The sequence below is a fragment of the Notothenia rossii genome, assembly GCF_949606895.1.
Source record: "Notothenia rossii genome assembly, chromosome: 9".
In the NCBI taxonomy this organism is placed as follows: domain Eukaryota; kingdom Metazoa; phylum Chordata; class Actinopteri; order Perciformes; family Nototheniidae; genus Notothenia; species Notothenia rossii.
Genome location: NC_136907.1, coordinates 47,976,787 through 48,003,928, shown reverse-complemented (window position 1 = coordinate 48,003,928; position 27,142 = coordinate 47,976,787). Strand labels below are relative to the sequence as shown.

General features: G+C 42.5%; 1 protein-coding gene across 1 annotated transcript in view; it reads right to left on the bottom strand.

The window, feature by feature from the left end:
- Positions 1-3,486: 3,486 nt before the first annotated feature.
- LOC307019891 (cadherin-12-like) overlaps positions 3,487-27,142 on the bottom strand; it is a 224,746-nt gene continuing 201,090 nt past the window's right edge. Inside the window, exon 16 of the mRNA XM_079650992.1 lies at positions 3,487-5,413. Within this exon, the coding sequence (XP_079507118.1) occupies positions 4,797-5,413 (617 nt within the window). The 3' untranslated portion in view covers positions 3,487-4,796. The remainder of the gene's footprint in view (positions 5,414-27,142) is intronic.

Here is a 27,142-nt window from a genome sequence, read left to right as displayed (position 1 = left end):
ACAAGAAAGCCCTCATCCTCCATGAACTAATCTTGGAAAAATCCCTTGATTTCCTTCTGCTCACCGAAACCTGGCAACAGCCCGATGACTTCTTCTCCCTCAACCAAACATCCCCCCCTGGCTTTAAATACATCACTAAACCCCGCCCCTCCCGCCGTGGTGGCGGCCTTGCTGTAATCCACAATCAGAACATCCAGATCACAGAACTAACCCTCCCCTCAGTATCATCCTTTGAATTCATTGCCTTCAAAGCCCCTCCCTCACTGACAGTCATCCTCATCTACCGGCCTCCTAAACCTCATCCCTCCTTCCTCTCCGATTTCACTGAGTTCCTCACACTTGCCTCATCCCTCTCTCAACGTCTGTTACTACTTAGTGACCTCAACATTCACGTTGACTCACCCACCTGCAAGCTGGCATCCGAATTCACAACCCTACTGGACAATTTCTCTATCACCCAACATGTCACCTTCCCCACCCATGAGAAAGGACACATTCTTGATCTCGTCTGCTCTACCAACCTCCCAGTGATTGACCTCCACCCTTGCCCATTTCCCCTCTCCGACCACAAACTCATACAATTCAACATTGCCCCCCCCACCCGAAACCCCTGCCCACCCAGAAACATCACCTTCCGTAATCTACATTCCATTGAACATAACCATCTCTCTGAACTGCTATCGTCTAATCTCCCCCTGGACGCAACCCTCAGCTCACCTGACGATCTGCTCAACCACCTCAACTCCACCCTACTCACCTCCCTCAACACTTTAGCCCCCCTCAAAAATAAAACTGTTACTTTCAAGACCTCCTCACCCTGGTTCACACCCGCACTGCGTAAAATGAAGCAGCGAGGCCGCCAACTTGAACGTCTTTCAAAGAAATCATCCCTCACAGTCCATTACATAAGCTACAAACTCCATCTCAATGCATACAGAGATGCTCTTATTGCCGCTAAATCTGCCTACCTCTCCAACATCTTCACTGACCCCTCCCGTAACCCCAGGACCCTCTTCTCCACAGTTAACAAGCTCTTCAAACCTCGTGCTGATAACCTCCCTACTTTTACTTCTGCTACTTGCAGCTCATTCCTCCAGTTTTTTGCAGACAAAATTAACGCCATTAACCACTCCTTCTCAGCTCCATCTGATATACAAGCATCTCCCCCAACCTCCACCGCGACCATTTCTCCCCCCATCTCCCTTGACCTCCTGACTCCTCCTCCCCAGCGCCGCCTTTCCCAGTTCAACCTCGTTACCCCAATTGAAATACTCCATCTGATCGGTTCCTCAAATCCCACCACCTGCTCCCTTGACCCTCTACCCACTCCTCTCCTGAAGTCCTGCCTCCCCGTCCTCTGCCCCTATCTTGCTAACCTTTTCAACTCCTCGCTGTCCAATGGAACCGTCCCCTCTGCCTTCAAAACTGCTGCCGTTACTCCAATCCTCAAAAAACCTGGTCTTGATCCCTCCTCCCTCACTAATTACCGCCCCATCTCCAACCTACCATTCCTCTCAAAAACTCTTGAACGCATTGTAGCCAATCAAATTCACTGCCATCTCCAAACCAACCAGCTTTATGAACCCCTTCAGTCTGGATTTCGTCCTCACCACAGTACAGAAACTGCACTCGTCAAAGTCCTCAATGACCTCCTCACCTCTGCTGACACTGGTTCCCTCAATATTCTCATCCTCCTCGACCTGAGTGCAGCCTTCGATACCGTGAGCCACAACATCCTGCTCACCCGACTCAGGGACATTGGTATTGAAGGTATTGCACTCAGATGGCTCCAGTCCTACCTCACTGAACGATCCCACTTCATCTCCCTCCCCAACCACTCCTCTGCCACAGCTTCAGTCACCCAAGGTGTTCCTCAAGGATCAGTACTTGGACCCCTCCTCTTCATCATTTACATCCTGCCCCTCGGTCAGATACTCCGCCACTTCAACCTGGACTTCCACTGCTATGCTGATGACACTCAGATCTACCTCAGCACCAAATCCCTCCATAACCCACCCCTTACCCACATCGATTCCTGTCTGACAGCTATTAAAACTTGGATGGAACATAACCTCCTCAAACTGAAAAGCAACAAAACAGAACTCCTCCTAATTGGCTCCAAATCCACCCTCAGCAAGGTCACTAACATAACACTCACCATCGATGGCACCATTGTTTCCCCCTCCAATCAGGCACGCAACCTTGGCGTAATCTTTGACCCCACCCTCTCCCTCGAACCTCACATCCGCCAAACAGTCAAAACCTCATTTTTCCACCTCCGCAATATTGCAAAAATCCTACCCTCTCTCACCCGCCCCGCAGCCGAACGACTAATCCATGCCTTCATTTCCTCCCGCCTTGACTACTGCAACTCACTTCTTTACGGCATCAGCACTACATCCCTCAACAGACTCCAACGGGTTCAAAATGCAGCTGCACGTCTCCTCACACATACCAAATCATGGCATCACATCAGCCCAGTCCTCAATGAGCTCCACTGGCTTCCTGTCTCCCATCGCATCAATTACAAAATGATGGTCCTCACCTACAAAGCACTCCACCATTTGGCCCCCCCTTATCTCACAAACCTTCTCACTCCTTATCAACCCCCACGGTCCTTCAGATCCACCGCAGCCGGACTCCTATCCATTCCCACAACCACACTCTGCAGCTTTGGGGACAGAGCCTTCTCAGTGGCAGCTCCTAGGCTCTGGAATTCCCTCCCCCAAGATCTCCGTGACTCTGAGTCCCTCACAGTCTTTCAGTCCCGCCTCAAAACACATCTTTTCAACTCTGCCTACCCATAAGCCCCCCTCCTCTCAATCAATTTCCTCTTGACTGCCTTTTTATTTATTTTACTATACTTACTTGTTTGCCTGTCCTTGTTTGTCTACCCTCCCTCATATTGTAAAGCGTCTTTGAGTCGTGAAAAGCGCTATATAAATAAAATGCATTATTATTATTATTATTATTAAGGACTGTCTTAGGTAAGACAGTTTTTATGTGCGCAGCTCCACTTGCTTGGAACAGTCTACAGGCAAAATTGAAATTGAGCATTTTTATTTCTCTGAATGTATTTAAGGCACGTCTAAATGAAATGCTTTCTGACACTTGGTATTTGTAAATGTTGAATATGTAAATATGATATCCTCTGTTGTTTGTTTGTTTGTTGTTTTTATGTTTCATGTGGAACTAAATGATGCAGGTCTCCCTTGTAAATGAGATCGATGATCTCAAGGGACCAATCTGTCTCAATAAAGGTTTGAAATGAAATGAAGGAGGAACTTGTACCATTAATACATCTTTATATCATGACCTTTACACGCTAAAACATATCCTTTGCACATAATGACTAATCTCAACCGCTGTCACTCTTAAACAAACACTTTCTGCACTCTTGCTATAACTCCCCTCTCTTTCCAGGTGGAGCCGAGGGCCCGACCAGCATCTGCCAGGCGACATCCCAATTTAATACGGTTTGATCATTTAATAAACACTACATCAATAAATAGTATAAAAATGTGCAAATATGCAATGTTTAACTGTACTGTGCAAATCACGCTATTAAAGTGCAAACTGTTCACTAAAGTGCTGAGTGACATTTGTCCTGTGCAAACCGACATGTGCAATATTACCCGGCCCGAAGCCGTCAGTCCATAGTGACGAAGTTACCTTCATCACAAGGAGTGCCAGAGATACGTATCAATGTGTTCAAAAACCCAATATCAAATGTGATCAAGGAAAATATGTCAAAATGAACCTGAAGAAGCAATAATTGACTTTCTTTGTGAGGCTTTACTAAATGCAAACGTCCACATTTTATTGTTCTCAAAGTGACAATGCTAACATGCTGATGTTTACCATTGTCTCTAAGTATAAACAAAGTAACATTTGCTAACTAGCGCTAACGCAAAGTACAGCTAATGCTGAATGGGATTTAACTTGTAATGCAAGTTTTTGGACATAAAACAGAGTATCGCTCACGTTCAAATGTTGCCCTTTTGCAGAACTGAGGAAAGGATCACCAATGTTCGTGTGATTCATCCTGACAGGGACATCAGTCTGGAAGTAAGTTAGCATATTACCAATTCTGTTTCCCTCGTCTTGAAGTCAACGTTTTTTTGTATGTATTAGTGGTCAGATGACTTAAAAAGGTGTGATTAACACAAGCGTTTTGTTATATGATATACAAATGAGTCAGTAAATATCCCATGGTGAATGTCCGAAGCTTCTAGCGACCTTGATGTAGTTTGTCAATAGCCTCGTGACAGCTTTTTATTTTTGGCAATTGCATTGAAAATTCAAAATTCAAAATTCAAGTAGTGTTGATATATGGAGATTATCCTGCTGAACAAACATGTGAAGTACCATAAGCAAATGTTTGCCACAGTGATTATTTCCTGCCGAAATCCAACGGACAAATCCCATTGCTTTTGGTTCACTTTCTTGTCAGCCTACAAAAAGACATCAGCAATGCACCAATATATTAAACTTAGAACCAAAATGACCTCATGGAGGTGTTGAGAAAATAGTTGAGAATATCACTAAAGACCAACATTGCATTTGATTTTTTGATTCACACATGTAAACAAATAGTAGCCTACCTCAGGCACTTTGAGGAGACATCACATTTACCTTTTCACCCACCTGTAGCTAAATTCTCGAGCTAACCAGTCCACAACTTCACATAAACATATTCTATAAAGCCAGTGCCTGTCACAGTAAAAAACATGATTAGAAAAAGTAAGCTAATTCCCACCCGGCCTCCCAAATTGTCTTTGCCATGCAGCTCCCTCTCAGCTCTCCTCAGTCAGAGTAGACGGTTTCATGTCCATGATGCTAGCCAGGGCTTTAAACGGCTGTCCCCAGTCACCAAGGGAGCTAAATTCCCCCGAATCGTCAATAACCCAGGACTCCTCTATGGAGCTGAGCGAGCCAGCCACCGAGCCGCAACCCTCGTAGGCGTATGTCGCCAACGAATCATAGGGCGGGGCGGCGTAACCCTGCTCACTCTCCTCCAACCGCTGTGTGATGAACTCCCTGATCATTATAGCATCGCCTTCAGTCACTTTGCCGCGGGGAGGGGTTGGCGGCGCCTTGTTGTTCTTGGCAGCGATGACACTGGCTGTCTGACGGTGGATGTCAGGTGACCGTACGTTGTCGACGCGGCTGCTGAGATGCAGCAGGACGCCGTCTCCATAGCCGTTCTTCTCCTTCTTGGAGATGCTGCTGTGACCGCTGGTGCGCTGGGAGTGTGTGTTGCGCAGAGTTCCCATGTCGAACGCGTGAGTGTCAGCCTCGCCGCCACCTTCGTCGTCATAGTGAATAACATTATCGCGGATGTCCTCTTTTGATGTCATCAGAGTCTCTTTCTCTTTGCGGCGTCTCTGGCCCATGTATAATGCTGCAATGACTGCAAGACACAAACAAATACATATCAGAGGCATTTAACATTGTACATACAGTTTAGTACAATACTCAAAAGATTATGTGAATAAGACTTTTTACCATACAAAGTGAAACATATACATTAGAGCAATAAGTCCTCCAACTCATACGACCAAATATGTTGTTTGTTTTCGCCCTCTAGTGCTCCCGTTGAATGCAAACGTTTCAGATGGTAGTTTATTCACAAGTAACCCTCTCTGTAAAATCCTAAATTGTAGGATAGTTTGGCCATTAAAACGCTTTTTGATTAGATTTCTAGCGAGAAGTGTATATTGTACTTTTAGAACCCACATCCAGTCGATATGTAGGATCTATAATTTGATAGATATTACGAAGATGATTTGAGGTATGTGGCAGCCTCCATTTAAAGTTACGGGTTGAAAACAGTATTTCCGGTCTCTACGTTTTCATAATAAAACCAATGATCAAATGATTTAACAGTGATATCTGATATATAACTAAAAAACATCAGTTTATCCTTGTTAATTATATGACATTTATTGGTTTAAATTGTGTACAATGCTTTTGTGTTTTTCCCATAGGTTTTTCTCTTTCGATTCTGAGAGACACCTTTGGTTTTTGACATCGCCGCAATGCATGTCGGGATATGGTGTTTATCCGATATGAAATCTGATTTTTTTTTTTTTTTAAATAAAATAATACTTTATTCCGAGTGTTCTTGCTTTTCTCTTTGGAGGTCATCACAGAACGGCATTGTAACACACAGTTCGGCTGCATTAAATATTACACATCTGCAGTAGATATTTATTTATAGAGCCCTGATCAGAAGACCTTTTGACAAACTGTAAGAAATGCCGCCAAAACTGAATACGTGACGTGGATCATAAATATATTAGCAATTAAACAACATCTTCCATTTCTTTTCACACAATACTTCTCCTTGCAGCATCAACACTAATTCGGCTGACTTTTATATTTGATCCAATTGGTATATAGGTTATATTTACACCATAATGGTGCACAGCTGATAGAAAGGGATTTTTTTGTAGTTTTTAAAGATATTATTTACTACCTTTCCAACTCCTCATGCAGTTGACTGTTACAGGTCTATACAGGTTCATGGTACAATGCATAAGCTTCAAATCAAGAGACTGAAACTGTATTTTCCTTTACCGTTCTGTTTTAATTTTACAATAAAGTTAATAGTCATATTATGTTTGATATTATTATGTTTTATTAACTACACCACAGTTTTTTTAACCCGCGCCGCCCAGTGGTTAAAGCACGTTATTGAATTTTGTTGTTGAATACGTTTTATTTGATGAAAACATTTAAATATTAAGAGTAGCCTACATACAAAATTGAAAATATCAAGAAGATACTGTAGTGATCTCTACAATAAAACAGTTTAGTGCCGGACGCCCAAAGATATTAACAGGAGGATGTGCAAAACAGACAAACTAATAAGGCTTTACTTAAACATTAAAGATTACTTTAAGTTAAGGTCTTCTTTTGAATAAGAAAAAAACATTGGGGTTATCCACAGATAAATATGAAGTCTGACAAAGTAATTAACATCCAATATATTACATAGTTTATTTTGGCACTTGACAATCACCTTCCCTGAATTTGATTCAGGTGTAAGTCTGATGTAAGGGTTGTTTATATTTCACATCATTAATCAGAATCTGCAAAGTAACTAAAATACATGTAGTGGAGTAAAAATACTAGGTTAACCTCTGAATTGTAGTGGAGTAGAACAAAGTAGTATGCTGCTGTAACAAAAACATTTCCCAACTTGGGATCAATAAAGTATATCTTATCTTATCTCCACTAAAGATGGAGATAAGATTATCTCCATCATCTTATCTTAAGTCAGTGGTTCTTAAAGTGTGGGGCTCACAGTGGGGCGCAGAGGCATGACAGGGGGGGGGCGAGAGACCAGGAGGAAAAATGGTTATTTAGAAAAAAAAGTGGTGCAAGGTGCCGGTACTCATTAAAATGCCGGTACTCAGCCACCGGCAATATACGTATATATTGTAAACGCAACGCAGCGCAAATGTGGGTCTGACTCTGCCTCACAGAGGGTGACTGGCTGTCTACATGACGTGGCCTGCCGACATTGCCACTTTCATACAGATCATACTAATGCCCTCGATTGGTCTCTGTGTGTCATTCAAGCTCGGGAGGTTGTGTGTTGGTGTATGTGTGTGGCGCGAGCGAGCGAGAAAGCGCGCGCACCGGTTACGTGTATTGTTGTTAGCATCTGGTGCTAGCTAGCTGCGCTAACGGATATAAGGAGCTGTTTCAACAACAAGGTGGAGGGAGAGTCCTTTGCTGTCAGACTGAGAGGCTGATAACTACAGTTCTGGTGAGGTAAATTACTCTCTGAGTCTTTAGATAGTTAACTTAGTTTAAGTTATCTCAGTGGGTCTCAAACGGTTCGGTCACCATTTATGTAAACACATATTTCCATTTGAGGGGGTAGTGATTAGTAAAATATGCATGAATAATACAAACAAAATGTTAACTAGGTGAAAAAAGGTAAGATAAACTTGTTGAGAGCTAAAACTAGTCTTTGCTGTTGCCTCAAAGAGGAGCAGGGGGGAGAGGAGGGAGACAGGAGAGGCCGATTCAGGAGCCCAGACACACTCACAACTATAAATGAACCAAAAACAAATAAATAAACAAGTTTCAATGTTTTTTTCATATTGGATATTGTATGTTATTGGTTATGGCCATGTACTTATGATTTTATGATTATTTAAATGTATACATTTGTGTTTCATATGGGTGTAGTCTCTTTATTTCCCCCTCAAAATGCACCAGATTGATGCATTTAAGTCCAACATTTAAAAAAAAATCTTACCGGGGGAGCATGCCCCCGGACCCCCCTATAGGATTTGAGGCCCAGCCCTACTGTTCCCAAATAGATTTGCAATTTCTTTTAAATAGTAACCCATCTCCATATGTGTCTTTTTGGGTAGTAGATTTAAACTAGAGGGCTATCACTTTGTGCAGCAACGCTATTGACAAATAAATCCAGCAAAATGGCACAAAAAACTGGTAGTGGCCTCAGGGACGAGGAGTCATTTAACCAGCCAGTAGGAGTCAAGCTTTACTTTCTTTTATATCCATAAAGAAAAAGTAAATCTGTTTACAGTTGTTTCATTATGGATGTTGAGAGGTATCCATATATCTCTTCATTTTGCTCTCAAAGTGCACCAGATTGATGCATCTAACTTCAATATTTAAAAAAAAATGTTCCCGGGGGAGCATGCCCCCGGACCCCCCTAGACTAGAGGGTGTCAGGTCCAATCCCCACTTATAAAAATAGCACTTTACCACTGCACCCCCTCTAATCTCAGATGCACCCTGAGTCATTTTGTTTAAGTACAGTGAGCTTTTCTAAAATATACAGTAAAGAGACAAACCCACCAGCATTATAGGATATACTATGACTTTGTGCCAAATACTTGTTGCTGATTTAGAGTACTGGCACCTTTTTTATTCCAATTCAAGCACTGAGTGTGTCTCAAACGTTTTGGTCACCATTAATGTAAACAATTATTTCCGAGGCACACGTTTATATGATCATTATAGTTATAAAAAAAGAGAATCAATTAAAAACAGGTATGAAATACTATGACATTAAAAAATGAATAAAGTTTAAAAGGGGAGTGATTTGTAAAATATCCATAAAGAAATAGTACATTTATTTACAGTTCTGTGTTGAGAGATGTACAGTTCTGTGTTGAGAGATGTACACGCTCCCCCGGGAAAATCTTCCCGGGGGAGCGTGCCCCCAGACCCCCCTATGTGAGGTCCACACACCACCTATAAAAATAGCACTTTAACCCTGCTTACACCTATATGCCGTGAGCTGATTATCGAGCCTTCATTGTAACAGTCGCGGGTACATTGTGTATATGCGTGGGGATTGTTGCAGTAGAAAATTCCACTGTAGCGACCAGTATATTAATGGGAAACCCTAAATCTTTGAGCACCCTCTATGAAACGTCAAGCTACCCCACAGCAACCCCAAAATAAATCTCTGGCGCCGCCACTGAGCCTGAGTATTTGTGTTGTGGGGGCCCCGACTTTTTTTTTTCGACAAAGGGGGGGCCTGACAGAAAAAGTTTGAGAACCACTGTCTTAAGTGGAGATGGGAGCTCCACTGGCTCCCCATCCCCCAGAGAATTCGGTACAAAATCCTCCTCATGACGTAAAAAGCCCTCCATAACCTGGCCCCATCCTACCTGACTGACCTCCTCCGCAGACACACTCCCAATCGCTCCCTCCGCTCTGCTATTGCCAACCTCCTGTCCCTCCCCACCCGGACCAACCTCAAGTCCTGGGGCAGCAGAGCCTTCTCCGTTGCTGCATCCACCCTCTGGAACTCACTACCCCAATCCATCAGAGATTTTTCCTCCCTCACAGCATTCAAAACATCACTCAAAACCCACCTGTTCAACACTGCATTCAACCACTGACCACCCCGCCCCCCTATTTTCTGTTTTGTTTATCTCTTTTTGTATTTTTTAATTCTCTGTCAAAGCGTCTTTGAGTTTCCAGAAAAGCCCTAAGTCCCATGTATTATTATTATTATTATTATTATTATTATTATTATTATTATCTTATCTTAAGATGATCGATGGCTTCTGCCATATTTGCAAAATGTGCCTCTGAACCTTGACAAGTGCATGTTTCAGGCTTATCAATGAACAACAGTAGGGGTCACAGACATAAGACCAGCTGTTAAATAAAGCTCTTCTGACCTTAGGTATCATATGGGTATATTAATTCACCCATTTATTAATTATATGTTTTAAATTGGTAACACCACTGTGTTTCGAATCCCCTAAACCTCCAGGGTGTACAAAGTTTAATACATGCAACTTTTAATTGTGGGAAAAACGTCTTATAAAGAGACGTGCCATATAATGTTGCGAAACACACAATAGCCAGCATCAGAGCCCTAGAGAGAAAGAGTTACGACACTCTTTGATGTCGCCGCCAGCCGGTCACGTGGTATGCCAGGATAGTTCAAAACGCACTTCCGGGGCAATGCTTCTCTATGGCAAAAACAGCACGAACATGGTCAAAATAGTCATAGATTAAACCAACGTTGTTATTTTTTAAAGATTGCTTTCATATGTACATGATGTGGTTACACTTTTTATTGATTGGCACTATTTCCAAGTTTCGTTATTTAACGATATTTTGAGGGGAAAGTGTGGTTGCACAAGCAGGCTATGTTGATGTCACTGCCAGGGCAGTCACGTCCGTAGTACAGTTGCGCTGCGCTGTCATGTTCTTCTATGGGACAAACATGTAACGATCAACTATCTAAAAATAGTTGTGTTAATTAAACGCACAAGGGGTTCTTGAATGAAATATTATAAAAGGTAAACAGAAATAATGAACGGATAATCTGCTCTTCCCAAAAAATAGTCCCCACGGAAATGTATTAACTAAAGTCTATATGCACACATTAACAAAATAAACAAAGACAGGTTTTCTGCGTTATTCAAATGTATTCACAGTTTTTCGAGCCAAACAAAACAAATAAAACCCAACAAAAAGTCCACTCGCGATACATCGAAATTGTCTTTACTGCCTAATCCAGGCCATAGTGTAGTTCATTGATACAAAAAAAAGGCTGTTGCTCCTGCGCCCGTCGGCGGCAAAAAAAAGAAATGCTTGTAGGCCTTTTCAGGCTATAATCCACAAAAAAGGAAAACACGATGATCGGCGTGGCACAAAGGAGCGATCTCACCCTGTGTTGGAGAGAATCTCTCTCACTGTGCGCGTCCTCTCCAGGGAGACGTGCTTCGAGGTTGGTCGATGCAATATCCACATATGGTTACTTTTAGTTACTTCCCCCGTTGCATTTTAAAATATATAAACATGCTGAGGAAACTTAAATATCCCGCTGAATACCCGCATTCACCACACATGTGCTTCCTCCTCCCGTGAGAACCACCCCTGGCATCCCGGTGACGCGCCCACTAAAAAGCCTCTGGGCGCGCCGCGACAGGTGAATCTGCAAATGAGGCTTGCAGAACCACACCCTCAAACCTTACACAAAAGTGGACATTTAATTACTGTAGTTGCAAGGATAATTACGGAGCCCTGGAGGGTTCATAGAGAGAAAAATAAATAAAACGTGGCCACGTTTTACTAAAGCGTGCGCACGAGTTACTAAAGCGTGCGCACGAGTTAATAAAGCGTGGCCTCGTTTTGTGTGTGTGTGTGTGTGTTTGTGTGGGGTGGGGGGCGGCATTTGTTTATGATAGTATCGTTCGTTCCGGTGTACTCCGGCAGGACTATCACATCGAGATTAAGATTAAACGAATTTCTTTCACTTGGGAATACACATATAACTATGGAGAACCAGATTTGTGTAAATTACTGTTCGTGGTCATTTGAAAACAAATGCCGGTGGTGTCGGACACACACAAACACACCGAGCACGCACACAGAGCGGAGCTGAGCGTACACACACACACACACACACACACACACACACACACACACACACACACACACACACACACACACACACACACACACACACACACACACACACACACACACACACACACACACACACACCATGCGCCCCGGTGACAGGACATCTCCTTCATAAAACGAGGCGGAATACTCTGGTAGTTCGATGTGTGTATAGGTGTGTGTGGTTAAACGTAGCAGCCTCGATCTCTATTCAGCGGTTCTAATGAAGGGAAACACAATGAAGTAAACAGTAAAAGGCACAGCTCTTTGCAGCTGGTGCTGCTCTTCTCAGATTCTGCTGAGTTACACGTTACTGCCTCCAGAGCCCTGTACTACGGAGCCAGTTCAACAGACCCTGGATATGTTCGATTTACCCGGCTTAACTAGCCCTAACAAACGCAATGTCGATAAGCGGTCCTGCGAAGCTGGTTATCAACTCAGTAAATCAACCAGGGTTTCTCTGACCGGCTGAGAGCGCGTTCACGTGAAAGGGACGGGGTTAGCAACATTTGACCAATCACAAACATGGAGACGCGTGCTGACAGCGCAGTGTCATACTTCATGAATGAATAGTGTAAATAGCGAATCCTGCTTCGTAGCACAGGCCACTGGTGCCGCAGAGATTTCATAAAGTGAAGGAGGTTTTCCTTCTATAAAACAGCTGTGGGCAGCAGATACTGTGAGTCACGGACAGGAATCCCTCAATATAAATAAAACAAGGCCAAGCTTTATTAACTCGTGCGCACGCTTTATTAAATCGTGCGCACGCTTTAGTAACTCGTGCGCACGCTTTAGTAACTCGTGCGCACGCTTTAGTAAAACGTGGCCACGTTTTATTTATTTTTCTCTCTATGAACCCTCCAGGGCTCCGTAGATAATACACATGCATCATAGATTTTTCATTTAATTCTAAACTACATGTCTTAACCTTTTCCCCTGCCCCTACAGTTTATAAGACACACTGAGATCAAACTGCGACTGTCACAGACAGACAGCAGCGATTGCGTTATTGAATGGTAAATATATAAAAAAAAACCTTTACAAATATTTACAAACAACTATTTACAAAAAAGCAAGTATTTATAAAAAAGCAATATACAAAAAAGGGTTAGGGTAAGCAACTATTTACAAAAAAAAAACATCTGTTTCGGGGCCTGAAGATCGGTCCCAAGGGCATCTGGAAACCAGTCCAGACAGGACTGGTGATGGCCACAACAACAATCCTGGAGGTCCAGCATGACCTGTTGAGACAAGGGTACAAATTTGTTCTCACAAGCCGCTTCACTCAAGACTGCCTGGAAAACACATTTTCGTCCATTCGTCTGAGGAACTTTGTCCCAACACCTGTAGAGTTCCAATATGCACTGCGCGCTGTCACCTCCGCCAGCAGCAGCAGCAACAGCCATGGCTGACATATGAGGCTGAATAAAAAAGTGCTTATTATTTTTTTTTAAGTGTTTATTTTGTTAAAAATAAACATTTTGGATGCATGACCATGTTTTAAGCTCATCCTTCATTCACTGCTGTAGAGTAGCCTGTTCAGTAGGCTATTATTTTTTTAAGACTGAATAATACCTTTGAAGAACAATCATTAAACTAGTGTGTATATTACAATACAAAGGAATCTATCCTAGCATGCCATCAAGCATTAAAAAGTAGCGCTAGGCCAGTTGTACAGTACAGATGAGTTAACACAGAACAGTACAAGAAAAACTAAGTACAGTCAACATGTCACTTAATGAAATGTTAGTATATCCCAAAATTCAATTAAATATTAAATGAAATATTTATCACAAACGCCAACTCATTTCTACTAGTGCTAGCAGTTAAGTCATATCATACAGAAAAAGCCGACTAAGGATGGCTGACACGGTCAGGTTCAGCAGATAAAAGCCAAAATAACCAAAAAAACACATAATCAATCTAAATCCTGCTTGTTAGTTACCCAGCATCATTGATATATTTATATATCAATGATGCTGGGTAACTAACATAATAGGACTAATAAGCTGCGAGCGATTCATTACTGAAATCTTACCTTCAAAGCTGACGAAGTCGCGCTAGCTAACTAGCAGGCAATGCTAGCAAAATTGGTTGTAACAACCAAGATAAAATATAGATAATTACGCTGTGCATATACAAATGAAGACCAGTATAAGCATCATAAAGGGCCTCTGAAACAATATAGACAGTTGACAATTCAAAAGAGTTCGATACTTCAGCAACTTACCTCTGGAACTAATCGACGTGCCGTAATGTAAGTGAATGAGGTCCAACGCCCAAATGACAATATTTGGAACTATTTCGATGTCCATACCCCGGAAGTAGGCACTGCCATTTTTTACAACGGAGGTCTATGAGAGTGTCCTAACTCTTATCTCTCTATGACTCTGGCCAGCATGTGTAGTTCTGGAGGGGGGGGGGGAGTCTGCCGTGGTTCCATTATATTTCAAAGAGCTGGCGTCTTTGACTAAATGGTACAGCTGATCAATTCTAATGGAGGACCCAATACTGAACAATAGTCGCGGTGTCACATTCAAAAACATGACCAAGCATTTGTTATTGTACACCCTTTTAAGGCTGCAATGTCTCGGCCCATTTCACTAACAACTGTATTTATGTGATTTTTCTATGATGTGTAAGTGTCAAAGACAAGGTGCAGCATTTTCTCTTTGACCATCTGTTGTAAAAAAAAGTTTTTGATACACTTAAAACAAATAAAGTATTCTCAGAAGAGGGCAAGTCAATGATACAAATACAAATGTGAGTGGCTCCTGCAGCTTATATAACCCCTACCAGTCCACACTACTTACGTGTGTGATGTGTGGGGACCTGAAGACCCTACGTTTCCTAGCTTTGTGAAATCTTAGGTTTTTTGTCCTTTTTCATTCAGGTCACAGAGCTTCGCAGCAAATTTTAACACATTTTGTATTCAATTCTAAATGTTCTACATCTGGCTCACAGTGGGTTCAGTGAGTCCTACAGCTATAGCTTGTTTACGCTTTGAAGGCCTCCTTCACGGTTAGTTTAGAGAGAAGGAATCTTAATCTTTTCTTTAAGGCCCTGCACATAAAAAGGTTCACAATTGCAAAAGGAAAGAAAAAACGTTTTAAGTGAAGTAAATTCAAACAGTACTGCCTTTGTATGGGAACCAGTTCTGAAGAAAAAGCTCTGATTTAAAAAGAACACTTAAATATAATTGAAATACATATTTTTATAGCAGAAACATGGAAAAGCTGATGTGTGTATCCTGATAGCAGATCTAACATCATGACACTTCACTCCCAGGTTAGGTCTAAACTACTTTATTAATGTGTGTCAGTATATGTATGAATATATCTTATATTGAGTATGCATATATCTTTGTCATATATTTCTGTCTTTATCAAGTAACTTCTCTGCAAACCTCATTCCAGCGAATACACATTTGGAATAATAGTTTGAACGAGCTCGGGAATATGACATAAGAGTTCTAACACCATCGTTTAACTTCTGAGAAATAAGGGGACACACTGTCTCTAAGGAGTCAATAACAGGGAGTGATGTAAGTTATGTAATAACTGAATTGAAAGTTTTGGGAAATGTCTTATCCTGGTTTTCCATGCAAGTAAACAAGTCCATTTCTGAGGCGCTTGTCCCCAGTCTCTTTCTTAAAAGTCCCATGTCATGCTTTTCTGGTTATTACCTGTCCCCTTGTGTGTTATGTAGCTTTTTCTGCATGTAAACGGTCTGCAGAGTCAAACCCTCAAAGTACACCCTGTAGCGAGTAAAATTCTAACACAGAAAATACCTGTTTATGCTGCCCCCAGAACAACTCGTTGGGGATTTCTTTTTTTCCATTGTTTACTTCTTGGGTACAGTGACGTATTTCGGGTATAGGATCTCCAACAAGCCGTTTAGAACGGAGTGTGAATACACATACTATACAGAGATGCTGTATGAGAAGCCAATGTGAGTTTGGAAAATTGCGCAATCTACATTTATGTTAGTATACCTCAACAATGGAATTATGATCAGTAGAAATGGCCATGACATGGGACCTTTAAGTTATTCAGAATTTATACGGTCAACTTATACATTTATTTGACCCCAGAAGACAAAACAGATCAAGGATAATTGTCTCTGCTCTCAGTTGGACTCCACATGTTAAGGATACAAACAGCCTAAGGTGAGTGGGAACAACTTTGAAGATGAGAGAAGGCCCCTCTGCTTTCTTAAGTCTCACAGTTCCTCTCGGGGGCAAACCATTGGTTATACTTTCTTGCTAGACTTCTCTCTTAAGTTCTGCTGTTTTTCTTATCTTACCTGTTAATGCATTTTCTCGCATTTTGACAGGAATACACAACCCCTTGAGGGGATATATCGTATAATGGGGTTTTGGGAGAGACACTACTTCTTGAGCAAACACATGGATTAGCCTTTGCAGACCATTTACATGCACACAAGCCTACAAAAGACACTACAGTTTGTATCCTTTATTTAACCAGGTGAAATCCCATTGAGATCAACAATCTCTTTTTCAAGGGAGACCTGCATCACGTTGGTTACACATGAAAGACTGAAAAACAACAGAAAACAAAAAGGACGTCATACAACATAATTACAGGGGTACAATTTACAAACCTATTCAGGTACCAAGAGCATCAAATAGCATTTCATCCAGCCGAGCTTTAAAATGATGCAGGGGAACCAAAATGCTCAGTTTCAAAAAAATGTGCAGAGCGTTCCAAGCAGGCCCGGTTCCAGAACATAATGACTCAGGGTGCATCTGAGATTAGAGAGGGTGCAGTGGTAAAGTGCTATTTTTATAAGTGGGGAGTGGACCTAACACCCTCTAGGGGGGTCCTCACCTCCTCTAGGGGGGTCCTGGGGCGTGCTCCCCCGGGAAGATTTATTTTAAAATATTGAAGTTAAAAGCATCAATCTGGTGCACTTTGACAGCAAAATGAAGAGATCTATGGATACAACACAACGCCCATATGAAACAGAACTGTACAAATATTTACTTTTGGTGCTAAAAATCTTAGCTAGTTCTTTGTCCTTTTGAAGGTGTAGCCCACCATTGCTAGAAAAATACCACAACTCCCCTCACCTCTTGCACCCAACGCATCAACAGAGCCACGGAAAGGCAACTGGTTTACAGCTATAAATTGAATTATGTTCACAATAGCTGCTACATATGTGCGGTTTCTCTCCAGTTGTGCTGCATTTACAAGAGTGGAAACCTCTGTACCAGTCTCACTTCTTGCACGCCTCTCCTTCCACAAAGCCACTGACTTAATGTGCTCTTTGCTTGATTCATGGCTTCCCAGTCCCTTATCACGTACAAGAGCATGGCGCCAGTTGTTGTAGCCAGTTTTGGTGAAGGCCTCTGACGTACTTGAACCGAAATGTCTACATGCATAGCAGAAGATGGCGTATTTTTTACAGGAATATTCCAGCCAATCTCTGTTTCGAAACCATGAGCTGCAAAATGAGCACCTTACCCCACTGTACAGCAGAGTCCTGCATCGGGTCGGGTACCCGCGGGTACCCGACCCGCGAAAAACAGTGAATCGCGGGTTGTATTCTTTCAACAAAAAATATTCGGGTTCGGGTCCGGGTAAAACAAAGAAGATGCGGGTCGGATCGCGGGTGTTGCATAAGAAAAATATAAAAATAATAATTTAATGTAATGTTTAAACCCTATGACCTTTCTCCCGCGGGCCCGCGCATCATCATAACATATGCGCCGCCAATCTGCTGCTGAGCGCGCCACATTCAAAATGACTGAGCCGGTGAAGGCGAAGCTCTTCAGCGGAGAATACAGTATTGCCGAAAACTCTTCATCAAGAGCAAAATCCATTGTCTGGGAGGCTTTTGGACTCATCCTAGATGGAGAACACAACCAGGTCGCTGGGTTCGCTGCTTGCAAGAAGTGCAAAAAAGTGTTGGCCTATGATAGCCGCAAGCTAGGTACTTCATCATTGAAAAAACATATGGAGTCGAGCTGCGCTGCCAATGCCACAGGTACAAGACCAATCAATCAATACTTCACCAATAACCGTGATCTTAAAGCACCCAAAAGGGAAGACAAGGAGACGGTGTCCAAATTAGCAGTACAATTTGTCTGCAGTGATGTTAGATCATTCGAAACGGTGTGTGGCGATGGTTTCACTGGATTAGCACAGGGATTGATTGACATTGGTGCGCGGGCTGGCCGTGTCGATGCAATGCAGCTGTTACCAGATCCGACAACAATATCTCGCAGAGTGACAAAATATGCAGAAGACATACGCCAAAGCATAATTCCTGAGCTGAGAGAACAGATGAGTGAGTACAATGGAGCAGTCACTTTAGACATGTGGACCGATGATTATCGGAAAATAAGCTACCTTTGTCACACAATACATTACATCAATAGCAAGTGGGAGCTAGTCGAAAGGGTGCTTTCTACGTCGGAATGGGATAGCACCTTGCGTAAAACGTCTGATAATATCAAACCAGCAATAATCCAAGCCCTGCGGAGATACAGCATTGAGGATTTCTTCACCAAACTGGTGTATGTGACAGATAGGGGTTCAAACATAGTGGCAGCCCTTCGCTCCGTCACAAGACTGAGCTGTGCTGCACACATCCTTAATACCGTGCTTTACACTACGATTGGGAAACCAAGCCAAGAAGATGCGTTCGGAGAGGAAGTGACTACGCCTGTCACGGGGGCAAAGTCACTCGTAACTTACTTTAAGCAAACGAGTCTCCAGAATCGCCTTAAAAAGACGTTAAAAGCATCAGTGGAAACACGCTGGAACTCAGTCCACACAATGCTCGAGTCGATCAGCTGTCAATATGAGGACGTTCGTGCACTGCTGTTGGAAAGGGGGGAAGAGGGTCGTCTGAACGACTTGAGCGAAGACACTTTGAATGCAATGGTGATGTTTCTTCAGAGATTCAAGGAGGCTACTAAGGCACTGGAGGCATCCAAAACTCCAACCCTTCACCTCACCGCTGTGTGGCTTGATCGCCTCAAACGCTACCTGCAACCATCCTCCACTGACAACCTGACATTCTCCTCTCTAAAGGCAAAATGTCTCACAATTCTGGCTGAAAAGTACGAGATACACCTCCTGCACAAACTGGCCATGTTTTTGCACCCAAAGCTGAAAAGTCTGAAGCTGCTTGTGGAGGAACATTGGATGGAAACAGTGCACAACGAAGTGCGGCGCCTTGTGAACGGTAAGGCCGAAGGAAAAAAGAAAAAAGTGATTTCATAGTTTATTTCATACTGTATTAAAATTAAATTGAGGTAGGATTGGAAAAAAGTTACTATCCTAACGTTACAGTATAGCCCACTGTTACTGTATTGTATATGCTTATTCGCCTGCTTGTCTGTTTTCATCATTTAAAATATGAAATGTAAAATATTAGGAAATCTATTTGTAAAGTTTATAAAATTGCATATGCTTAATCTTGCGCCCTCTATTCGCACCTCTCTAGACATAAAAGAGAGGCGTGCATCGCCCACACAACGTGTTGCCACTGTCAGTTCAGCACCGCCCGAGAAGAGAGCTAGACAATCGGAGGGATTATCCGACGTCGAGGATTCCTCTTCCAGCGATGAGTGCACTCAGGATGAAGTGAGCGCATCCTTCGACTTCAAGTCACCGAAGGAGGAGAATTTCGATGTTCTCAGCTGGTGGAAGGAGCATGCAACCAGGTTTCCAAATGTGGCACACATTGCTCGTTCGATTCTTTCCATTCCAGCTTCAAGCGCCGTGAGTGAGCGAGATTTTTCCACGGCTGGATTTGTGGTCTCAGAAAGGAGAAGCCAATTGAAACCAGGGACAGTTGATGACATTCTTTTTCTGCATAGTAATCTAAAGAAACACTGAGTTGTGAGATGAACATGGCGTTAGCCAGCCTGGCTGTAAAAGTCTGTTAAAAAAAAGTGTGTTATATGGAATATATGTTGTTTTATATGTACGTTTTATATGTTTTATATGTACGTATTGAAGGATTATTTGAATTATTTGAAGTATTAAAGTAACGTGGTATGACAGGAAAGTTAAATCTGGTATATTCCTTTTAATGCCACCTTATTTATATTCATGTGTGTTAAATTAGAAAGGACAAAGTATCTTTTCCCTCCCCCAATATATTGAGGTGAATTCCTTGTGTTTAGAGAGAGAGGTGAGAAGGGGACACCATATTTGGAGATAGTGCCAGACGCTGGAATGCTTCCCTCGTAAAAAATGGGTGTGCGTGACACAATCTTGTAGCAGATGTGTATGTGTTTTCATTGAAGTAAATATAAGAGCTACATGATTACTGGTCAACTATACCTCTGTTCTTATTCTTTCATGTGTGGGTACTAAATGGCTACAAACATTGTGGAGAAATTAGCTTAAACATCTTTTATTACTCTATATGAAATGAAAGCAGTTTTATGATAGGGACGAGAGAGCTGGAGGAGGGGAGCGCATTCCAGGAGTTTCAGCATGTCAATTGTCAGGGGAATCGACTTGTTTTCAATAGAGGTGTGTGGTTAGTTACTTTGTGTTAATAATAGCAGTATGTGTAAAGGAAGCTGGAAATATACAATGTGAAACCTTTTATTTGAAGTAAAGATGTGAACAATAGCTCAAACAAATGGAGGGGCTATAGGTAAGCCTGTGAGAAGTTTGACTATTTGAAAAGCATCTCTAATACTGCTTAAGAGCATAGGTAATGTGTTCCTCGTTGTTATTTATATGAAAGTAATTAACATGTATTACGTATATTTAGCCAACTATAACAACTATATCTTAAAACATACTTTTAACTTGTGTGTGGCAGTCAGGAGGCGGGAAGATGGACAAAGGGCCATAAAGGAGATGTGTGTGTGCTGGCTGCAAGATGTGAAATAAGATAAGGAAACTTGTTGTTTAGAGCAGGTTCGTACCAGACACCAAGAGGTGTCTGGTCTTCGTCAAACTGAATGAGACTTTTTGTTTCCGGGTTTCTTCTGCTGTGTCGCACTGATTGGGTGCGACAGGCCATGTGTTCGTCTCTGCCAATAAGATGACCTCTGGGGGAAAGCACGTACACCTCCTCCTCCTGTGTTTTAGTATGAAAGACTGTGTTTTCCTTTGGTTCGCGCTCTTGTTTTTCACCAGCCGTTCCTGAGACCTGTCTCACACGTGGGGTAGAACCTGAGCCCGGAGTACTCTGCAGAGTGCTTCGTGATTTCTTTGTATTTGTATCGTTACTGTATATCATTAAAAGCAGGATTATTGATGAATGTTGACATGTTTCTAATATTGATTGAGTTATAACAGGTAACACAGATGCAGAATCAGTGGCCAAGGGGCTACTGAGAGAGGTAATTCCAGAATGAGAATGAGAATGAGAAGGTGAACGGTGATAATGAAAACAATTTTGTAATATTTCAACAGGTATTAAGTAACTGAGGTTTGAAGTGTAGAAAGAACATATTACAGCTAAGTTAAAACATAGTAATGTAATGAGATAGAATTTAATTTAGACAACATCTTGTAACTAGCCTGGTAAAGAAGTAAAAGCCATAGACTGTTTAGATCATTATGGGGATGTACATTTAATTTAAAGTCATAATAGAAAGACATTGGATGACAGTATGTTGGATTTCTGTATTCATTTTTCAGCTTGATAATATCCAAGCAGTGACAGGTAGAAGCAGTCTCGCCTGGAAATTATTCACTTTGTCAGTATCATGATTTTAGTTGTTTTTAATCCATAACATTAGTGTGTTTCTTTACCAGAAACATTAGCAGTTCATATTATATTTAGATTTTAAATGGGATCTCAAGGATTTCATTTATAATAACACAGATGCTTGTCAGGAATTCAGAGCTATTGAGATATGTTATTTAGTTCACCTGAAGATGTTGGGGTTTATTTTGTTGACACAGGCCAAGTATTAGAATTCTGAAGCGGCCTACCAGTGGTGGGTCAAACCCCTGAGGGCCCAGAAGCCCTGAGCGTAGACTGGAGGGGTGGGTATCAGATTTCTCCACACAGGTTGCTGACGCCAAAAGGGGGACCCGAGGAGCAGGAGGCCGACACAGCGGAGTTCGTCTGGCTGAAGGTCGTCAGGCCTACGTGACTCAACCCCAGGTTCTCCGGCCTCTACAGAGTGACCCAGAGGACATCTCATGCCGTCCGCCGAGGAGCAAAGGGGGACATCTGGTACTACTGGAGCCAGTGTGCGGCGAGGAACACTCCGGCTAGGACCTTGGAGGACATCAGGACGGACCTGGCTATCATCAACGCGGACATCCCTACAGCAGACGACTTGGAAGCTGGCATCAGCGGGCTGGGGGACTTCTCGAGGCAGCAGAGGAGTCTACTTCTCTCTGATCAGATTCATCAGTTCCACCTTTGAAGGAAAGGCCGCATCTCCCCCTCCCTATCAGCTGCCCTTGTTGCCGTATTCCGCTGAGGGGGGGCCCTGATGATTCAACAACACGCAAGGATGCTGCCGTCTGGCACTCAGGCTCTCACTCTGATAGTTTCTTCATTGTCATTGGAGGTTGTTTTCTGTTCTCAAGGGTTTAATGAAGGGGGACAGACACCGTATTAAAGAAGGACAGTAGTTTTGTTTCAAATGTCTTATGTGTGTTGGTCTCGTTAATGCGAGACCAAAAAGGGGGAATTGAAGGATTATTTGAATTATTTGAAGTATTAAAGTAACGTGGTATGACAGGAAAGTTAAATCTGGTATATTCCTTTTAATGCCACCTTATTTATATTCATGTGTGTTAAATTAGAAAGGACAAAGTATCTTTTCCCTCCCCCAATATATTGAGGTGAATTCCTTGTGTTTAGAGAGAGAGGTGAGAAGGGGACACCATATTTGGAGATAGTGCCAGACGCTGGAATGCTTCCCTCGTAAAAAATGGGTGTGCGTGACACAATCTTGTAGCAGATGTGTATGTGTTTTCATTGAAGTAAATATAAGAGCTACATGATTACTGGTCAACTATACCTCTGTTCTTATTCTTTCATGTGTGGGTACTAAATGGCTACAAACATTGTGGAGAAATTAGCTTAAACATCTTTTATTACTCTATATGAAATGAAAGCAGTTTTATGATAGGGACGAGAGAGCTGGAGGAGGGGAGCGCATTCCAGGAGTTTCAGCATGTCAATTGTCAGGGGAATCGACTTGTTTTCAATAGAGGTGTGTGGTTAGTTACTTTGTGTTAATAATAGCAGTATGTGTAAAGGAAGCTGGAAATATACAATGTGAAACCTTTTATTTGAAGTAAAGATGTGAACAATAGCTCAAACAAATGGAGGGGCTATAGGTAAGCCTGTGAGAAGTTTGACTATTTGAAAAGCATCTCTAATACTGCTTAAGAGCATAGGTAATGTGTTCCTCGTTGTTATTTATATGAAAGTAATTAACATGTATTACGTATATTTAGCCAACTATAACAACTATATCTTAAAACATACTTTTAACTTGTGTGTGGCAGTCAGGAGGCGGGAAGATGGACAAAGGGCCATAAAGGAGATGTGTGTGTGCTGGCTGCAAGATGTGAAATAAGATAAGGAAACTTGTTGTTTAGAGCAGGTTCGTACCAGACACCAAGAGGTGTCTGGTCTTCGTCAAACTGAATGAGACTTTTTGTTTCCGGGTTTCTTCTGCTGTGTCGCACTGATTGGGTGCGACAGGCCATGTGTTCGTCTCTGCCAATAAGATGACCTCTGGGGGAAAGCACGTACACCTCCTCCTCCTGTGTTTTAGTATGAAAGACTGTGTTTTCCTTTGGTTCGCGCTCTTGTTTTTCACCAGCCGTTCCTGAGACCTGTCTCACACGTGGGGTAGAACCTGAGCCCGGAGTACTCTGCAGAGTGCTTCGTGATTTCTTTGTATTTGTATCGTTACTGTATATCATTAAAAGCAGGATTATTGTTTCACTTGCATTCTGGTGTTTCTTAATCCCTCCCTTTTCCCGAATTCACCTAGCTTGTCAAACGACACGCGGAGACGAGGTTGGTTTGCAACATCCTCCAAATCTCCAACAGTATATATTTCGTATATTATATAATAATACAGACTCTGTAAAAGGTTATACGTCTGTTAAAAAAAAGTGTGTTAGGTCTACTATATGTCTGTTGTTTTGGCATTAGCCAGCTTGACTGTTCTAAACAATTTAAAAGTGTCCTTGTTGCAATTGCACTGGTTTCAGTTGGCTTCAATTTGTTTTTAAATCGTCAGCCATAATGATTGTAACATTAAACCAAATAAATGCACGTGATTGTTGCATAACAATATGATAACGTTCCGTTTTTAATAAGTCACGTTTTCTGGGAGGGGCGGAGGACCATCTAATTAATGTGTCTACATGAATATAATTAAATGGAATGAACGGCATTGTATTTCCTGGATTAGGCTGCCTTGTTTTAAAGTATACTATCCAAATTTCACATATGAAATGGCCAACAATTATCACTTTAAACGTCGTAGGTTAGGCTACTTGATTATTATTATTATTATTATGTAGCCTAATTATTAACATCCCACGCTTTTTGAGCCAAATACGCAACTGCGTGTATTCATAATTGCATGATTCTCTGCATCATAAGCAGCTCGAATACATCGTCCAGCTGAACATTTATGGGAAACGCAACAAATGAATAGTTTATTTTCAGTAAGTGTTACTGGACACAGTGGACAGCTCCTCAAAGTCCTACAGCTTGTATTTAAGGCAGCGCAGCGCTCTCTCGGGAGCTCCATTTCCCTTTAATCGTGCTCATGTGAATTCTGTAAATTATTTCACTGCTCATATATACAGTATATAGGCCTATATATATATATATGCGGGTTCGGGTCGGGTTGAGGATCTTGTGCCGACGGGTCGGGTCGGGTTGCGGAACTAATTGGCAATATGTGCGGGTAGTGGGGCGGGTTCGGTATTGCACGTCGCGGGTGCAGGCGGGAGCGGGTCTTGAAAATCAGACCCGTGCAGGACTCTGCTGTACAGTCGAGTTGGGTACTTTTTTAAATATACCTGGGCAGGCTCTGTTTTGCCGAGGTCCTTTGGCACTTGCGGGCCGCCGAGGGGTGGCGGTGTTTGGGGCAACGAAGACGGCTGCGGCTGCTTTTATACAGGGGGTGGTACAATATATGAAGAGGCTCTCTGCTCTTTCCTCTTTTATTTTCTTATACAATCTTGGTGTTGTGTCACAGTTTTAGTTTTGTCTGTCTGGTAATGGGTTTTGTTTTGCTATTCTGTTCTCCCTGTCTCTTGTTTTCCTTCCTGTGTTTTTCCTCCTGTGTCTGATTATCTCATTGTGTTCACCTGTTGCCCTTGTGTTTCTGCCTCCCTTAACCAGCTGTGTCTTGTCTTGTGATTACCCCTCTTTGTATTTAGTCTTGTCTTCCCCTGTGTGCCTTGTCGGTTCATTGTTTTTCCTGTCTCCCTCCATGTTGGTCACGATCGTTGTTGGTATTGTATATTCCTCGTGTTACCTACATGTATGTGTTTAATGTCATGTTATTTATGTTCATCAGCTTTTTTTTATTAAAGCTCTTTTTTGTTTTGAAACCCGCTTCCCTTTTAATCTGCATTTGGCTCCTACCTTTTGCCGAACCTTAACATTTTCCTGCTTATTTCTCATTCATTTGGTCTCTCTTTCAGTTTGTTAACACAACATTGTACACCTTGTCCCGTCTCCTGCTGTATCATCAGGAGCAAGAAGGGCAGCTGCTTTAACCAGACACTCTGTGAGGCCGCTCTGCCTGACTGATGCCACCGCTGCTGCTGCTTACTGCCACACACTGCAGCCTGTTAGATAACACACTGCAGCCCTGTCACGCCTAGATTCCACCGGGTCCGTCTGCGTCGCGTTACGGCCGCGTTACGGCCGCGTTACGGCTGCGCTGCGGCGTTCGCAAAGACCGCAGCCACTCTAGTCAATGGGTGCTATTCCACAAGACGCGTCGCGTTACGGCTCGGAAGCATCTAGGCGCTGGGCTCCCTCCTTAGTCTTTCAAGTAGGAGGAGAAATGCCAGCGTTCTCCTCCGGTTCAGAGGCACTGTGCAAATTATATACAAGTGGGGCAAAAAAGTATTTAGTCAGCCACCAATTCTGCAAGTTCTCCCACTTAAAAAGATGAGAGAGTCCTGTAATTTTCATCCTAGGTATACCTCAACTATGAGAGACAAAATGAGAAAAAAAAATAGAGAAAATCACATTGTCTGATTTTTAAATAATTTATTTGCAAATTATGGTGGAAAATAAGTATTTGGTCAATAACAAAAGTTCATCTCAATACTTTGTTATATACCCTTTGTTGGCAATGACAGAGGTCAAACGTTTTCTGTAAGTCTTCGCAAGGTTTTCACACACTGTTGCTGGTATTTTGGCCCATTCCTCCATGCAGATCTTCTCCAGAGCAGTGATGTTTTGGGGCTGTCGCTGGGCAACACAGACTTTCAACTCCCTCCAAAGATTTTCTATGGGGTTGAGATCTGGAGACTGGCTAGGCCACTCCAGGACCTTGAAATGCTTCTTACGAAGCCACTCCTTCGTTGCCCGGGCGGTGTGTTTGGTTCATTGTCATGCTGAAAGATCCAGCCACTTGTCATCTTCAATGCCCTTGCTGATGGAAGGAGGTTGTCACTCAAAATCTCACGATACATGGCCCCATTCATTCTTTCCTTTACACGGATCAGTCGTCCTGGTCCCTTTGCAGAAAAACAGCCCCAAAGCATGATGTTTCCACCCCCATGTTTCACAGTAGGTATGGTGTTCTTTGGATGCAACTCAGCATTCTTTCTCCTCCAAACTCGTCTAGTTGAGTTTTTACCAACAAGTTGTATTTTGGTTTCATCTCACGGGGTGAGATCTTGCGTGGAGCCCCAGATCGAGGGAGATTATCAGTGGTCTTGTATGTCTTCCATTTTCTAATAATTGCTCCCACAGTTGATTTCTTCACACCAAGCTGCTTACCTATTGCAGATTCAGTCTTCCCAGCCTGGTGTAGGTCTACAATTTTGTTTCTGGTGTCCTTTGACAGCTCTTTGGTCTTGGCCAAAGTGGAGTTTGGAGTGTAACTGTTTGAGGTTGTGGACAGGTGTCTTTTATACTGAAAATGAGTTCAAACAGGTGCCATTAATACAGTTAACCAAGTGGCGGACAGAGGAGGCTCTTAAAGAAGAAGTTACAGGTCTGTGAGAGCCAGAAATCTTGTTTGTTTGTAGGTGAC